Consider the following 17,838-nt stretch of genomic DNA (forward strand, 5'->3'; position numbering starts at 1 on the left):
ACCTTTTTGATTTCACAAGTATTGATATATTTTTGCACAAACTCGGTCAAACTTTGATATAGTTTGACCCTCCAACAAAGTTGGAAGTACACTCTTTTAAGAACGGAGGGAGTAGTTTTGATCGATGAATAAACTAAAACTCAGTTGCAAATTAGTACTCCTACGTTCTTTTTCGTGAACGTGAAGACTCTTATTTTGGCTGTGCTTAATCTCACATGCAGCTGCCCGGTAACAACCAATATGTATAGGAGTTTCCTCTATTTCTTGGAGAAAATCAAAATGTCACAATATATATGTCGGGGTATTCCTAGCAATTCTGTAATAACATACTACTCCCTCTGTTCACTTTTAAAGATCTTGAAGGCATTTCAAACAATGTGCAAAACAGCCTATTTTGAATTGTCTGAAACGACTTACAAAAATGAACGGAAGAAGTATTACAAATCCAAATGAAAATAATAACGATATGATAGTGTGCTAGGATGCTAGCATGATTTTTGTCATCAGATGTGCCAAATTCATAACTGCAATTTGACCAGTGCTTTATAGAAGTCGATCAAGGATTCTTAACCATTTAACGGGCACCTTGAGATGGTGTTTCACCCCGCCGGAAGATGGGACGGCGATGGCGGTCGGCGGCCCCATGGTAGGGTGCAACCTTGCGGTAGTAGTCTCGATCACTCGGATGTGGCCGCGGATGACCAGGCAGTCATCATCGTTGTCCATCTGTTCGACCAGCGGGTTGCTCGTGTGCACCAGGCAGCGCGACCCGTGTGTGGGTTTGTCATAATTGAACGTGTGCCTCAAGCGCTCCGCTTTGCCGGGCCCCGTGAGGCCGATGACCTCGAAGCGGAATTCAGCCGTCGTCTTTGTCTCGTCTTGCTCCCTACCGCCTACCGAGGAGCCGCCAAGTGCCACTACCCCACCTTCTTAATGGACGGATCAAGATTAATTCTGAGTAATGTACAAACCAAAAGTCATGTGCAAATTAGGAAAAGTTGACACCATGTATCGCCTTTACGTTCCTTTTTGTTTCTACGTATACTGTATTAGTCTTGCAACGAAGAACCTATATAGCTGTGTAATCTAGATTGTTCGTCGATTTAACAACAACCAATGAGGATTAGAGCTCATGTGTACAAGAGAAAATCATAAGGTCACAATATGTATGCACATATTTCTAGCAATTACACAAACATATGAGAAATGTAGATGATAACAGTAATACTACGATGATAGTGTGCTAGCATGATGTTGTCATGAGATCTGCCAAGTTCGTGGTCAAGTAAAATGAATGAAGAATTCGAGCAGGCGGGCTGTCCGGCTGTGGAGTAATCTTTTTTTGTGGCAATGGCATGTGAAATACGAAATACAACAAGAGATCTGATTCTTCACAACGTCTTATGCTGCCGAAATTTTTAGTGAAAATTTTCCCGACTTGTCAAAATTTGTAAGAAAACGAAAACTTTAGGGTGCCAGCTTCAAAATGTTAAGGTCTTGGATATTCCCGAAGGCCGCGCAAGAGCGCGATCGATGGATTTGTTGGATCACAATCGATTTGTCAAGGAAAGAAGGACTTGACGATGACCCACTTGTCGTCCGCTGCCACGTCCGCATGATCAAGGCCGAGACGCCGACCGTGCTCCCTATCCAGTAGACGTCAGATCATGCGACGGAACATGAGTTTTGATTGTTGAATAAACCTAATGTCAGGGGCAAATTACCAATGTGTATTGCCCTTACGTTCCTTTTCGTTTCACGTATACTCTTGCAATGAAGAATATATACTTGTGTTTCATAATCTATGTCTGTCTGTCGATTCACAAGCAAGCCAATATCGATACAAGCAAAACATTGGAAACACGTATACTATTGCAATGAAGAACCAATGATGATTAGAACTCACAAGCAAATTACCAACTTGTATCACCCTTATATTCCTTGGACGCGGCATGTCCGTCTTCCTTGGACATGGGAGGTCCGACGAACCGGTGACCACGCCAAGTTGCCCTTCGAGATCGGGAACCAAAAGGAGGTGAGATCCACAAAGCGCACGCTCGACCATCACAACCACGAGCACGAGTTCCTGTACTTCTAGTACTTTGCCGGAAAGACGATTGACAACGACCGCCTTGTCGTTCGCTGCCACGTCCGGTGATCAAGGCCGAGACGCTGACCATGCTCCCTATATAGTAGACGTCGGATGATGCGACGAACATGAGTTCTGATTGTTTACGCCAACATTTTAAAGATCCAACGACCGATCTTCTTTCTTCTACCTCCACCTTTCTTCCTCCTCCAACCGTTCTTCCTTCTACAAAATTGAGTTACACAGATTGTAAATTGAGTCAACTTACGTATAGCTATTGTGCGGTGTGCTTCTATGGCGGCCTGTCCGGGCTAGGACACCGGAGAAGACTGCGCCGACACAAAGCCCTGGATGGTGGCGAGTTTGATCTCAGGTCCGTACTTGGCTTACACCAGTGTGAAAATAATTGTCTTAGGTTTTTGTTAGGGGTCTTCGTGTTTGGTTTGGGATGAAACCGTGGCGACGTTTTCCTAGTTTATGACTAATGCCCGTGGCACAGAACGCACCACGACTGGCCTTATCGTTACCATCTCAATAGGCATGCACATCCTGGCCACAAGCATCACGATCAACCAAATTTCAACCAAGAACGTAACAACTCGTATTCACCAGTACCATCGATCAGCCGATACACCCAGGCTAGCTAGCTAGCTTTTTGCCCGTGGCACCCAACGCGCCACTACTGGCCTTATCTTTACCATCTCAATAGGCATGCACATCCTGGCCACAATCATCGCAATCCAACCAAAATTTCAACCAAGAAGTACCGACGATCACGATGGATAACCAGCCAAAATACAATGATCTCGACTTGTAGTAGGCACATCAGGATCGAAGTACCTAACACATTCTGTTTTGTCTATTCATGAAAGCAAACTGATCTCGACTTGTAGTACGCACATCAAGATCGAAGTACCTAACACATTCTGTTTTGTCTGTTCATGAAGAGTTAATTGCATAAAACCAGCACATTTCGGGCTTCATCTGCAGAAAACCACCTGGTCCTTAATCATTTGCAAAACTCACCGCGCATTTAGTAATTTTTTTGCAAAAAAACACTAATCAGGTGATTTAGCCCGTTTAACCACTTTCTAACAAGTGGGGCCGGAATGTAAGGAGCTGATTTGGCAACCAATTGACGTATACCTCACTGGATCTTAAAAGAGAAAGCAATCAAGCCCCTCCCCCTCCCCCACGGAGGGCATCTCCTTCCTCGCGTGCAGCAACAGGGGGGACACACCGGCCGGCGAGACGCGTGACAGCGCAGGAGATGTCCCCGCAAGCGCCGACCGTCTTTGCGAGCGTGAGGGCCAGCAGCACACTGTCGCCGTGAGCCTTCGCACGCTCTCGAGCCGCGCCACCTGGTCATCTAGCGCACGCCACATCGTCGATCCAGGGTGTGGCGGCCATCGGAGCTCGGTCTGGGCGGTGGTGAGCTCCTGGATCCACGAAGAGGAGGCGACAGGGTTGTGGCGCACCTCTTTGCTCCCCTGGAGCCGGCAGCACGCTCCTGGGCGTCGAACGGCCTAGGCGTCCTCGAGAGATGGCCGAGGCGCGGCCACGGCAGGGCCTGGGCGCGCCGCCGGCTTTCAAGGCCCCGAGCAGAAGCCGCACTTGCGCTGCTTCCGGCAAATGGCATGGCTGGTGGAGCGAGCGCGCGGCGGAGAACGGCCCCGCGGCCGCGAGTATGGAGGCGCTCCTCCCGCCACTTCTTTGTCGCCGCGAGTAAGAAGACGGGCGCGGCGGCGCTGACAATGGTCTCCGACGATAGGAGGGGTGTGTCTGACAGTGGAGGAGCGGCGCCGACCGGACAGCAGCGCGCCGGCGGTCAAGGGCTTTGGGGTATTTGGACTGCTCAAGGTTATCCACAAGGGGAGGGCCTTATTGCGTTTTTCTTTTAGATGTAGGTGTGTGTGTTTTAATATGTTGCCAAATCAGCTTCTTACATTCCGGTCTCACTTGCCAAAAAGTGATTAAACGGGGTAAATCATTTGATCAGTGCTTTTTACAAAAAGTTTAGTGAATATGCGGTGATTTTTGCAAATGATTAGAGACCAGATGGTTTTCTGCAGAAGAAGCCCAAAATATGATGGTTTTATGTAATTAACTCATTCATGAAAGCAAACTGATCTCGACTTGTAGTAGACACATCAAGATCGTACTGTTAATTCGTCTGATACCTCTCGCACATGCATGCAGCTCTGCTAGATCACTTGCGTCGTCGTCGTCTCCATCAGCGGCGGGATGCTCTGCTGGTTTCTGAAGTAGTTCGTCGGATCTACGGCGGCCTTCACCGCCGCTAGCCTTCGGTAGTTGCCCACGAAGTACCGCTCGCCCCAGACCTTTCCGCTCTCGAAGGTGCCGTCGTCGTCGTTCTGGCCGATGTCCAGGTCGCGGAAGTTCACGTACGCCCGCCTCGGATTCTTGCACACGTGCTGCCCCATGAAGTCGTATAAGCCGTCGATCCAGCTCTTGGCCGCAGCGCCGCCGTCACCCTGCTGCTGCCAGGATGCGATGTACTGGATGACGTACAGCACGCCGTTCCGGTGCGGGTATGGCGTGGCGGCGGCAGGGACGCTATCCATGAACCCGCCGTGGGGCTCCAGGATGATGTCCCCCGCGCCGTCCATGGCGAACCAGCGGGAGAAGATGTCCTTCCACACGTCCTTTGGGATGGCGCGCAGGACGTAGTCGGACTTGGCCTTGGTGAAGGCGCTCGTCCAGACGGTCCTGTCCAGGAGCACTTCCTCCAGCGTGCCATTGCTGGCGAAGCTGAGGAAGGGCGTGGCCGCGGACTGCAGCCAGGTCATCTGCTGGCAGTCGGCGCTCGTCATGCCCAGCTTCGGGAACTGCTTGTCCATCGTCGCCACCAGCGCGCCGCACGCGCCGAGGTAAACGGCCTGGAACAGAGCCTGCTGCCCTTGCTTTACGATCACCCTTATGGTGAGGTCGCTGGGGAGCGACGGCGCGACGTGCTGCCATCTGGTGAGGATTTCCAGGGCGCCCTGGTCGACCGTCCTTCCGATGTTAAACACCGTCACCGTCGGCGGGACCTGCACGAGCTGGACTTTCCACGAGAGCACGATGCCGAAGCTCCCGCCGCCGCCGCCGCGGATGGCCCAGAAAAGGTCCTCCCCCATGCCGGCCCTGTCTAGGAGGTCCCCGTCGGCGTTGACCAGCCTGGCGTCGACGATCTTGTCGACGGCGAGGCCATGCTTGCGTGTCATCATTCCGATGCCCCCGCCGCTGAAGTGGCCGCCCACGCCGACCGTCGGGCACTCGCCGGCCGGGAACGCGACCCGGGAGTTGTTCCTCGCGATGGCGTAGTACAGCTCCCCGATGGTGGCGCCGGAGTCGACCCAGGCCGTGGACTCGAGCCGGTCGACGCGCACGGCCCGGAGGCTGGCGCCGAGGTCGACCACCGCGAACACCTCGGACGGCCGCGTCGAGCGGTACGACAGGCCCTCGTAGTCGTGCCCGCCGCTGCGCACACGGAGGCGCACGCCCTGCCTGCGGCCGCACACCACGGCGGCCTGGACGTGGGAGGCGTCGCCGGGCGTCACGATGCAGAGCGGCGGCCTCGCCGTGGCGGTGGTGAAGAACTTGGGGTTCTTGATGGAGGAGAACAGCACGTCGGTGAAGTTGCTGGAGCTCTGCGTGTACACCAGCTCGCTAGGTATCTTGCCGGCTAGGCATTGGAGGAAGCCATGGCCATCAGGGGAAGCTAGGGAAGCAACAGACGTCAGGTGGCAAGAGAAGAAGCTCACGGAAAACACGAGTGCTAAGCCTCTCAGCATTGTAAAGTTGAATGATCTGGAGCTCCTCGATCAATCCTCTGAGCGAGAGTGTTGTACTACCTCAATTATTACTGCTCCCTCTGTTCCACGTGAAACACGAGATCGTGCACGTATTGCATCAAGGGACATCGTTGATGCGTTTATGTACGAGTAAGTCATGAGTGGGAACTATCTTTTTTTTTAACGCGCAAGCGCTCATATAAACGCGCATATACTCATCCTTAGAGCATCTCCAACGGACGCGCGAAACGGGGCGCGTGCGCGGTAAACAGACCCTTTAGCGCGCGCCGAGCGTTTTGCCGCGCTCCAGCGGCGGCAGGAAAACCACGCGCGCGGGAAACGCTTGCGCGCGCGCGAAAAGGCGCCAGCTCGCGCGCCATATTTTGCGCGCCGCTTCCGGCGCGCCTATAAAGTCCAGCGCGCGCCACGCGCCTCTTCACGCCTCCTCTTCTCCTCTTCTCTCACTCTCTCTGTGCCACGCGCCGCTCCAGCGCCCCGCCACCGACGTGCCTCCGCCGCCCCAGCGCCACGCCATGCCGCCGCGCCGCCGAGGAGAGTCCGGCTACCGCGGCGTCCGCCTGCGCCCCAACGGCGGCTACTACGCGGAGATACGCTCCGGCGATCTCCGGCTCGGCCTCGGCACGTAAGGGACGGCGCGCGAGGCCGGCCGCGCGTACGACGCGGCGGCGTGGCGCCTAGGCCGGCCGCGCGGCCAGATGAACTTTCAGAATGTCTACACGCTCCAGCAAGCGCTCGACCGTGCCCCGCCGCCGCGTCTGAACACAGTACAAGACCGTGCGGAGCACGCCGAGCGGCAGCGCCGCCTCCTCGTCGCCCAGGAGGACGAGCGGGTCATGGCGGAGTGGCGCGCCCGCCACCCGGAGGACGTCGCCTACGAGCAGGCCTACTGGGCAAGGCGTCGCGAGGAGGACACGCTAAGGCGCCGCGAGGCGCGGTTGGACAGGCGTCGGCGCAAGGCGTTGGCGAACGCGCAGTCCGATCTCATTGCAGCAAGTGGCCAGTCGTTCTTCACGGCGAACGATGATCGGTGGTTGGACATCTGGCTGGATACCTCAGACGACACCGCCGAGGAGAATAATGGTGATGATAGTGATGATAGCGACTTGGAGTAGTTTTCTATCTATGTATGCCGTAGTAGTTTCTATCTATCTATCTATGCCGTAGTAGTATCTATCTATCTATCTATGTCAAACTATCTATCTATCTATGCCGTTGCACCGATGTAAAATATCTTTATATCTTTTTTTTATCTATGTAATTTTAATTTAAAAAATATGTCGTTGCACCGATGTAGAATGAGCGCGCGCTGCATTTTACGGCGCCTGCTGGAGCTGCGCGCGCGCGCGGCTTTTCAACGCGGTTGTTGGAGCAAACGCTGCGCGCCGCGCCAAACCAGGCGATGGACGCGCGCCAAATCCGTTTTTACCGCGCGGCGCGTTGGGCGCCTGTTGGAGATGCTCTTATGAACGCACACACGCACACCCTACCCCTATGAACACTTTCGAGAGACTGAGCCGGCATATCATTTTGAGATTTTACGAAGTTACCGTAGGCGACTCGTAGTCGACGGGAACATCTCCTCCCACTGAAAGTGTATCGCCGAATTCTTGAAATAAATCCAGGATAAATGCGAGCACCAGGATTTGAACCCTGGTGGGTTGAGATACCACTGTCCATCTAACCATCTCAAGCAAAGATTGGTTCGCATGAGTGAGAACTATCTAGATAGTGATTTTTCTGCACTGAGATGTGTTCCGTCGCTATTGTGAGATCCGTGCCACCCATGTTTTCTAGAAGAATATTGATAAATTCTGTGGTGTTTCAAATTATTGTAAGATATTTTGTTACCTTTTCCCGTTATTTCAAAGAGTATCATGATGTTTCATTGTGTACCAGCGAATTCATTTTGCAACAAGTGCACTTTTTTGCTGGTAGACAACAAAACATTAAACTTTTAAATGAGAAAAAAAAGACCCAATAAAACATTATGTAATATATCGTGACCACATATATTTTGTCTCAGACTAGAAATGTGGCATGAATGCCAAACCGGTGAAACAATGTGGATGCATGCATGGAATATTTTGTGCATGGTAGAACGTCATTTCTAGAACTATCTATCATATGCACAAGAATATGAGGACTAGAAGATATTGAACCCGATCTTTCTTCCATGTAACAACTTTATAAACTAGATGATACCCCGCACGTTGTTGTGAGAATATTTTATAACATATTTCAATGTAATTCGTTGTATGAAACATGAATATGAGAAGTAATAATATAAAAAGCTAAAACTAAAACTACATATAATTTATTATGTTTGATTTCTATATAGTTGTAAAATGTTTATTAAATATATATAGCATAATAAATTGAAAAACCTCATGTATGTTTGCATGTTAAGATGGGTCTTTTTCCATGCATGCCATGATGAAGTGGCATGCTTGCATCTTGAGAGAGATATGATAGTGGGTGTGAGCCTTTTTCTCATGCATATTATGCGATGATGTGGCATCTTTGCACGTTGAGAGAAATAGTTAGTGGGAGCTAGCTATTTAGATACAGAAGATTTACTAGAAGGCACCATAGAGATAAAAAATCTCATGGAATTTTTATCTTTTTTCAGGCAAATGGAGTTTTTATCCTGTTTGTCTATTAGATCGATTTTGAGGATCTAATAGATGGGCTTGATGTTAAATTTGTTCTTTGTAGTGCCTAGGTTTGTTAATTATGAGCCTACACTTTTAGGGCTATTATTGGGTTCAAAATTTGAAAATCTTGGTCAAAACGTCACAAGGCCTTCTCGATCTCTAGCCACTCTCGTTGGAACCACAAAAGCATGACACCAGCGATGAATGCAAACTTGATGGCCCCTTTTACGTCCGAGGAGGTTTAAAAAGCTCTCTTTCAAATGTACCCAACGAAGGCTCCTAGCCCGGACGGGCTGCTCACTTCTTCCAACAGCACTGGGAGCTATGTGGTGCTGAGTCACTGATGTGGTTTTTCGCATTATTCAAGGCGAGGAGAGCCCTGAGGTAATTAATGAGAAAATCTTAGTATTGATTCCAAAGGTAAAAGACTCGACATAGTTATCTCAATTCCGGCCCATAAGTCTGTGCAACGTCTTATATAAGATTGCTTCCAAGGTTTTATCTAACAGACTAAAGCAGATCTTACCTAACATTATTTCTGAGGAACAGTTAGTGTTTGTCCCAGGTAGACTGATTACAGACAACAACATCACTGCATATGAATGTCTGCATTTCATGAAGAGGAACAAGGCCCAAAAATAATTTTTGTGCAGTGAAACTAGACATGATGAAAGCATATGACCATGTTGAATGGGAATATCTGGAGGCTATAATGGTCAAACTGGGATATGCACCATCATGGGTGGCATTAATCATGAGGATGGTTAGTTCTATCAATTTTTTTGTCCTTTTCAAATGTGGTAAACTAGAAGAGTTCAGATCATCCAGAGGAATCAGTCATGGAGACCCAATTTCTCCATACATGTTTCTGCTTGAAGCCCAGGTCATTACGTGCCTCTTAATAACTAAATATGAATCATCGCACCTCAATGGAATACGAGTGGCTCCATCGGCTTCGCCCGTAAGCCATTTCTCTTCGCGGATGATAGCCTGTTGTTTGTCAAAGCCAGTTCTTTTGGAGCAAATGAGGTGTCTTCTTTAATGGATAGTTACTGCAATGCTTTTAGTCAGAGAATAAACTTGTCCAAGTCTTCTGTTTTCTTCAGTAAGGGGTGCCCAAACACACTAAGTGATGAGGTGAAGAATGCTTTAAACATCATAGATGAGTCCCTCTCTGAAATGTATTTGGGTATGCCCTCTGATGTTGGTGGTAGAAAAAACAGTGCTTTCAAGTTTCTGAAAGACAGGGTATGGAGCAAGATCAAAGGATGGATGGAAAAACTCCTTTCTACAGGAGGAAAGCAGGTCTTAATTAAATTGGTTGCACAAGTTGTTTGGGTTTACTCGATGTCGTGTTTTAAACTCCCTCGTGGTCTATGTGAACACATCAATTCTTTGATTCGCAAATTTTGGGGGGCCAGCAAGGAAGGACAGAGAAAGCCTAGCTGGGTATCTTGGAGCACATTGACGATGCCCAAATTCTGTGGAGGGTTGGGTTTTCAAGACATTAAACTGTTTAATATGGCTATCCTAGCTAGGCAAGCCTCGAGGGTCTTAATGAAACCCGAATCACTTACTGCAAGAGTTCTTAGAGCAAAATACTATAGTTTTGGTGATTTTTTGAATGCTGGGGAGGAGGACAAAGTACAAGCATCTATGGGTTTCAGTTAAAAGATCCTGGGTACGGAGCCGGCAGGATAAGTGTGCAGAATTTCTTTTCAGTTCCGTGGCAGCGGGATTTGGTGGGCACACATGGTTGGTGCTAAACATAGGGGGGTTGTGGATCGTTGGATTACTTTACTGGACGGTGCAGATACTTTGGATCTCCGCCCTTCGTGCTTTTACAGGAGTAGTAGATGTCAATCTATCGCTGCAATTGGCCGACCTAAATAAAAACAATGACAACAACATGATCAAAGACAGGGGAAGAGAAGCACCACGCAGGAGAACCCGCAGGACACCATAACCTAGTCACTGTTGAAGTATTGCATTCCATCATTGATTCAGTTGTGCACAAGTATCTCATGAGTGGGGACTATCTCGAGAGTGATTTTTCTACATTGAGATGTGCTTTGTCGTTATTTGAGATTCATGCACATTTTCAGTTTTTTTATAGATTTTGTATTGATTCAAACTTATTATATAATGTTTGTTAAAAAATACTATTTCAAAGTGTATCATATATTTCATTTTGTACCAACAAATTTACTTTGAAACAAGCTTATTTTATTTTTTAGTACTACACATCAAAGGTGTCTCTTATTCCGCACATGACGCGGTGCCATTCCACTAGCGCGATCCAGGAGGCCTGGGATTCACCAGAGCGATGACCTCTTCGTCCATGGTGGACGACGGAGCAAGGCAACGTGGCCATGGTGGCTCGGGAATGAAAGGCTCCGCATCGAGTCCACAGGTTCTGGAAGCATCAGATCTCGACGATGCAGCCAAGAGAAAGCACAGGGACGGCGAGATGAGGAGATCGGGGCGCGATCAAGCATCACCAGAGGGGGAGAAGATGATATCAACCATAATGATTGGGGGCGTTATACTTCAATTCATTCGGTGTGGTAGTCGAGGACGGACAGGCGGATTCTATGGACAACGTTACGAGTCGTGGGGTTCCTGTTAGCCGCGTGCACGACGAACAGCACCAGGGTGGACGGCCATGATTCCGATGGAGCACGATTTCGTCGCACGGCTGAGAGAAAAGAGGGGCGGGGGAGGGGGAGAGGAAGGGCGGGGGATGGGGGACTGCAACGGGGAGGGAAGGAGTCGGAGCGAGTGCGGCGCCACACCCCGGCGACGCCGTGGACGGGGCATTGGCTCCGTCGGAGGTGAGAGAGAGACAGGTGAGGTAGGGAGGGGAGAGTTTTTTCCTTTATTTTTTATATTTTATTTATTAAGTCCCACATGTAAGCTAGAGAAAGAGTGTTTTTATTTTCTCTTTTAGGGCCCACGTGTAAGAAGGGGCAAAATTGTCAAGCAAACGCCCAGAAAACGGTCAAAGGCCTTTGACTGGACGGTAACGGCACGGAAGGGCATTTCTATAAGTGCAACTGATGGTAGAGGGGTAAATTTGAGCATGCTTTGAAATTAGAAGCAAATCTGATTAGTGGGTTGTACCAATTTTCTTAAAGGATAAGTACACGGGAGACGGAAACGGGACATGCGCACCAACGTTGGACAGAAGTCTCTGGTCTATTTGGACTATTTGTCGTTACATGCCATAGCATCTTTATGCTAGGTAAGAACATCTATAGCCGGACACTCTAAAGCCCTCTCATACGTCCGGGCGGATGGTCCGGTCAGTTAGTGGTAAAAAAAAGACCCAGACGGGTGCCTCAAATAGGCCTGAAACATCCAGGCGCATCCGTCATGTCGGACTGACGACCGGGTTCGACACGGAAATCGCAGTGAAACCCAACAGCTCAACGGGCTTCTCCTCCGGTGAGGTGCGATCGCCGTGTGGCGCCACTTTGGCTCGGCGCCCGAGGCCAAAGTCCGGCTATTTGAGCCGGCCGACGTCCCCAACTCTAGCCACAACATCTTCTGCCCTCTCTGTTGTTCCAGTCGGAGCACATTTCTCTCCTTGTCCATCTCCCTCTTCCCTCGTCGTCCGCCCTGGCCCGCTAAAAGAAGACGACCTATGCTATGCTCACGCCGGAGCGCCGCTTCCGGATTGAGGGGGAAATCGGGGCGAGGCATGCCGCCCGCATCGTAGCTGGCCTGCCTCCGGACTCGCTAGAGTAGCAGGACGAGGAGGAGGAAAAGGAGCAGCATCCGGTTCCAATGGAGGTGGCGGATCCGGAGGTGAAATGCTGCGCCGTGCCGCGTGGGTCATGACCTATCTATGTCAGGATGGAACACTTTCACCCAATGCCGCATGTATATTTTTATAGCTCAAGTATGTTCGGGGCGGGGCCATCCTAATTGTTCTTCACCATTTGTGGCAGCTGGTTCTTTGGGACAATTCATTTACAATCGGGGCAGACTAATTGCATGTCTAATCTATGTGTATATCTTTCTGTAATACAAGTTTATGTTACGAAAGTCTGGGCTCTTATGGTTTAGAATGAACGTGTTTCAGGACAAATGTTGTATAAGACCAAAATAATCCTTATGAACAAATCCTCCCAAATGAATCAGTAAAACGCAAAGCCCAAATACGTCCAACATACACATAACTACTCGGCTATACACACAGATAATTGCTAGTAATAATTTCTTAGCTAAACATAAAGTACACATGTGCCTGCGAATGTGGAGATGCACTCAAGCCATGAGGCCAACAACGGCAAGCAAAACGGCAAGGCCAAACCCGGTGGCCTCCACATTGGTGGCAGTGGAGACAGGTGTCGGCGGGGGCGCGTTGGTTGCACTTGGGCCGCTGGCCGGGGCGGGTGATGTAGAGGAGGAGCCTGGCATGACATCAATCTTAACCTTCATGCCGCCCGCACAATGACTAGGGAAACCGCAGATGAAGTAGCGGGTGCCGGTGGCGGCGAGGGTAACAACATCATTCCCGAAGTTGAAGGTGGTGACGGGGCTGGCGGTGCTGCATGAGTCATAGTCGGCCTTGCTGACCTCGAGGACGTCGTGTGCCTGGGTGGAGTACTTGAAGACGATCTGGTCGCCGGTTTGGAAGTTTCTAGAGGACGCCCAAGTGCCGTAGTTGGTGCTGAGGTCCCATGCGCCGCCCGGCTCGCCCACATTGTAGATTGCCGCAGACGCCGTGCTCAGGATGACCATGGCAGCCATGGCGAGAAGAATGGTTCTCCTTGCAGCCATTGCGGTTGGAAATGGAAGCAGAGCTTGCAGAGGAGATTATAAGGGAGGTGTTGTATTGATCCTTGACCGGAGAATGCGTTTGCTTCCTAGGCGGCCGTGTCGGGTCCTATTTATACTGTACAGGCTATGCCCGGGTGGGTTGGAGAAACGTGTGAGGTTGGTGGAAGCGTCGAGTGTGTGTACCTGCTTGATTTTGGACTTTGAATGTTGTGTAGATGGGAACACAAGCAAGCTACGCATGCAGCTGGTACGTACTTGGTCATCATAGACTGAGGATGTGAAGATGGACTGTGTTGTTGGCCTGCTGACCTTTTCACGCGTTCCTTTCCTTTTTCTTCAGTATTGACTCCGTCTAGAAGACATGACGTAGACTATCACGATCCATATATCTAGATCCAAGTGTCCAAAGCATTATTTTTATAAATCATATTTTATTCGGAATGATTTAATTATATGTACTAATTTAATATCAAGTACAAATGTTACATTTGTTCACTATAATGTTAACCTAAATTAATAAGATCTAAATTAGTCATTATCACTACTCTATTACATAGAAAATTAGAGGCCCTATTGATTTGGAGCCCCTGTGCAGCCGAACACTCTGCATAGGTGCACGGTACAAACGTGCCGCCGGAGGCCTGTTGTGTGCCTCGATTTGGATCGCGGACACAAAGGACCACACACCAGTGTACAATCTGTCCAAGAAAAGCACAGTGATCGTCGTCAACTATAATAATATCTGTGGTCAATAATAGTTGCTCATGTTTCATAAGAAATATATATTGTGGACTGATTCTAGTAAAACAAGTATTTTCAAATACATGTGTTTGCCTTTTTAATGACATGTTAAAGTATCTCATAATGTAATTTTACACATGCATCAAACACATCAATGCATGCGTGTGAAATTGTTTTCGGATTTTTTTGCCACTTCAAAACTTATTTTAGAATTTTTCAGGAATAGGTTACATGGAGGATATAGATCCTGAGATCCAAAACAAATTTCTACCGTTGCCGCCAAGATAAATATGGCCTTTCATTCTAGATAAATTTACTTGGTTGCAGGCTGAAAGCTCCATTCTACCAGTTTTAAATGTGATAATTGAATGTGGCATGAACGCTTTAATTCTTGATTGTGATAATTGTATGTGGTATGAAAGCTGGAAATTAGACCGGAGAAATCTATCCAACACTAGTATGAAATGTACTCCTCATCACCATGATATGTCTAGGTATTCCGTGAACAATCACCGAAGGAGAGGATCCCCATATGAATGAATTACTCAAAGCGCCACAAAGTGATGAAATTTTAATTACAAATTTGCGTGTGAGGAGAGATATTCCCGGCAAGACATAGCGGATATTTATAAACTTTAATTCAGTGTAATAATACATCACACAATATTTTTTCACTTGATGATGTTATGTCGCAATCCAGGATGATGCACTGTGGGTCAATTGTACGGCTCAACTTGCAAGCTGAAAGCTCCATTTTACCGATTGTAAACTTGCTTTTCTTTTTGTGGATGTAATTTGAAGCGTGTTAACTTTACTGTATATGTTATGAAAGCTTTACTTTTTGATTAGAATATTGTAATTTTGTTCATCGTTTGCCTTTTAATTTGGAGGTTGTGACTTCTTTTGTCGTTGAAACTTGAAAGGTGCAAAATAAATCACTAAAGGCTGCAATATAGTTAGTTGTAACGCAAAATTCATGCAGTAAAGATGATATATTTAATAAAGGAAGTTAAAAGTTTTCCTTTTTCGAGAGAAGAGAAGTTTGAGTTGAATGCTGATCGACGAACCCTTGATGTACGTGAGCAGGGACGTGGATTGTGATAGTCAACATCGCGTAGACCGCGTCGATACTGAAGAAAAGGAAAGCAACGCGTGAAGCAGTCAGTAGGCCAGCAGCGTGGCCCGGTCTTCAGAACTTCCGTCGATCTATTATCTACAGTATTATATATCTATACGTGTTTGACTATGATGACCAAGTAGTAGCTGCATGCTGCGTAGCTTGCTTGTGTTCCCACGTAAACATTCAAAGTCCAAAATTCAGATATCTGTAGTCTATTCTACGCTTCCAGCCTTCCACCTACCGCACACGTTTCTTCAACCCACCTGGGCATAGCCTGTATTGTATATATAGGACCCGACACAGACACCTAGAGAAGCAAAACACAATCTCCGCTCAAAGGATCAACACAGCACCTGGCTTACAATCTCCTCTGCTAGCTCATCTTTCAGTTTCTACCACAATGGCTGCCATGAGAACCATTCTCCTCGCCGTGTCCGCGATGGCCATCCTGAGCACCGCATCGGCGGCAATCTACAACGTCGGCGAGCCAAGTGGTCAATGGGACCTCAGCACCAACTACGGCACCTGGGCGTCTTCCAGGAACTTTCACCCCAGCGACCAAATCATCTTCAAATACTCTCCTCAGGCACACGATGTCCTCGAGGTCAGCAAGGCCGACTACGACTCCTGCAGCACCGCCAGCCCCATCGCCACCCTCAACTCCGGGAATGATGTTGTCTCCCTCACTGCCACCGGCACCCGCTACTTCCTCTGCGGCTTCCCGGGCCACTGCGCCGGGGGAATGAAGGTCAAGATCGATGTCGTGCCAAGCTCGTCCTCTTCCTCGCCGGCCCCGGCCAGCGGCCCTAGTGCAAGCAACGCACCCCCACCGGTGCCTGTCTCAGCCGCCACCTCTATTGAGGCCACAGGGTTTGGCCTCGCCGTCTTGCTTGCCGTTGCCGGTCTGATGGCTTGAGTGCGTCCTTAAAAAACCATAGAAGTCACTGTTACTATCAAGCATATGTGGTGTACATGTATAGTCAAGTAATTATATCGTACGTTGTATGTATTCAGGCTTCACGTTTTGCATATTCATTTTAGAGGATGAGTAATAAAAATTCTTTTTGTATTATACAATATTTGTCCCGAAACATGTTCGCCAACCTTAAGAAGCCACCCTCAGCTCTGGAATCATGTCATACCCCTCAATATCACATCACCCGTTATTTCATATGTAACTTCCCTCGCCATTGCGTGTGTGGCATGAAGGTCATGATTGATGTCATGCCTAACTACTCCTAGTCGTCGCCTGCCCCGGACAATGGCCCAAGTGCAACCAACACTTCCCTGCATGTGCCCATATCTGTCACCTCTCTGCAGACCATGGGGTTTAGCCTCGCCATCTTGCTTCTCATTGCTTGAATTCATTTGCACAGCCCCACACACATGTGTATTTTATGTATAGTCAAGTAGTTATTACCAGTAACTATATATGTGTATGGTCCAATAATTATATGTTGGAATATGAGATGGTACTTCAACCTATTGGAAGGTGGGACTGCGATGGCAGCCGGCGGCTCCGTGGTAGGGGGCAACCTTGCGGTGGTCGTATTGATCACTCGGAGGTGGCAACGGATGATGAGGCGATCGTTGTTGCTGTCAATCTGTTCAACTAGTGTGAGGTCGCTCGTCTTCAGCAGGAACGGGGACCCATGCGTGGGGTTATCTTGGTCGAACGTGTGCCTCAGGTGCTCCGCTTCACCAGCCCCCGCGAGGCCGATGACCTCGAAGTGGAATTCGGCCATCGTCTCTGTCTCATCGGATCTCACGCGACCAAGGAAGATGGCAATTGAAGAAGATATGGTTTGCATCCTCATGTGCACCACACATCACACAATCGCCATTGGACGGCCCGTTCCGTTTTGCTATATTGTTAGAGGACGGGAGTCGGTCGCGGAACATTTGTCAAAAAAAACTTTAATTTTGAGGGGGTGGTCACTTTCCATAGCCCTCTTGCTATGTCCAGTGCCGGCCCCGCCGTCAGCTTATTGTACAGTGACTTCATCGAGAATTCCCGCGAGCTCGTGAGGGACCAAGAGACCGAATCAGCCCCGGGGCGCAACGGCACTACCGCAAGGGCACCACATAGCTCGTCCCAACCAGCTCGTTCGGCATCAGAGAGAGGCATTTTGAAAGTTATGGCTGGCGGGGTGGTTCTGAGCGCATCAGCAACGAGGATATCTATGTGGCAAGTTGGTATAAGGAGGTGTGACTACGCCACAACGGCTCCTGACCGAACCGGTGGTCAAGCCAAAAGCGAGTAGATCTGCCATCATTAATGCAGAGCTTAGCTCCGACCGCGAAGGCCGGTTTGACAGCCTGGATCCCATTCCAGAATGCCGACCCTTTGGCATGGAGGTGAGGAAATTCTCGTCGGGGAAGTATTTTTCTCGAAGGATATCCGCCCAAAGCCCCTGCTCATTTTGGGCAAGTTTCCAAAGCCACTTTGCGAGAAGAGCTACGTTCATGAGCTTAGAGTTTATAATCCCAAGGCCGCCATATTTCTTAGGCCTACAAATCGCAGCCCACTTTACTAAGTGGTATTTCTTTTTGGATCCAGTTCCTTCCAAAAAAAACTTGGATCGGGGGGTGTCAAGCTTGGCATGGACGTCGTCCGCTAGAAGGAAC

The 17,838-nt window shown here is 49.0% G+C and overlaps 2 protein-coding genes and 2 pseudogenes across 2 annotated transcripts; 2 read left to right on the plus strand and 2 right to left on the minus strand.

Annotated features, from left to right (window-relative positions):
- Nucleotides 1-2,870: 2,870 nt before the first annotated feature.
- LOC147987461 (berberine bridge enzyme-like Cyn d 4 pseudogene) lies at nt 2,871-5,986 on the minus strand (annotated as a pseudogene).
- Nucleotides 5,987-6,602: 616 nt separating this feature from the next.
- On the plus strand, nt 6,603-7,019 carry LOC147987462 (uncharacterized). Its single transcript, XM_087542382.1, has one exon. It carries the CDS (start codon nt 6,603-6,605, stop codon nt 7,017-7,019), a length of 417 nt encoding a protein of 138 aa, XP_087398508.1.
- Nucleotides 7,020-12,656: 5,637 nt separating this feature from the next.
- On the minus strand, nt 12,657-13,427 carry LOC125529211 (mavicyanin). The gene has a single exon (XM_087545306.1). It carries the CDS (start codon nt 13,347-13,349, stop codon nt 12,834-12,836), a length of 516 nt encoding a protein of 171 aa, XP_087401432.1. The 5' UTR covers nt 13,350-13,427; the 3' UTR covers nt 12,657-12,833.
- Nucleotides 13,428-15,509: 2,082 nt separating this feature from the next.
- Nucleotides 15,510-16,287, plus strand: LOC147987463 (mavicyanin pseudogene; annotated as a pseudogene).
- The last annotated feature ends 1,551 nt before the right edge of the window (nt 16,288-17,838 follow it).

This window comes from Triticum urartu, chromosome 2A (genome assembly GCF_056163025.1).
Source record: "Triticum urartu cultivar PI428250 chromosome 2A, HENAU_Tu73, whole genome shotgun sequence".
Lineage (NCBI taxonomy): Eukaryota > Viridiplantae > Streptophyta > Magnoliopsida > Poales > Poaceae > Triticum > Triticum urartu.

What these genes read in the sequence shown, in the direction of transcription:
- LOC147987462 (XM_087542382.1), top strand. Translation starts at nt 6,603, where the DNA reads ATGAACTTTCAGAATGTCTACACGCTCCAGCAAGCGCTCGACCGTGCC.
- LOC125529211 (XM_087545306.1), bottom strand. Translation starts at nt 13,349, where the DNA reads ATGGCTGCAAGGAGAACCATTCTTCTCGCCATGGCTGCCATGGTCATC.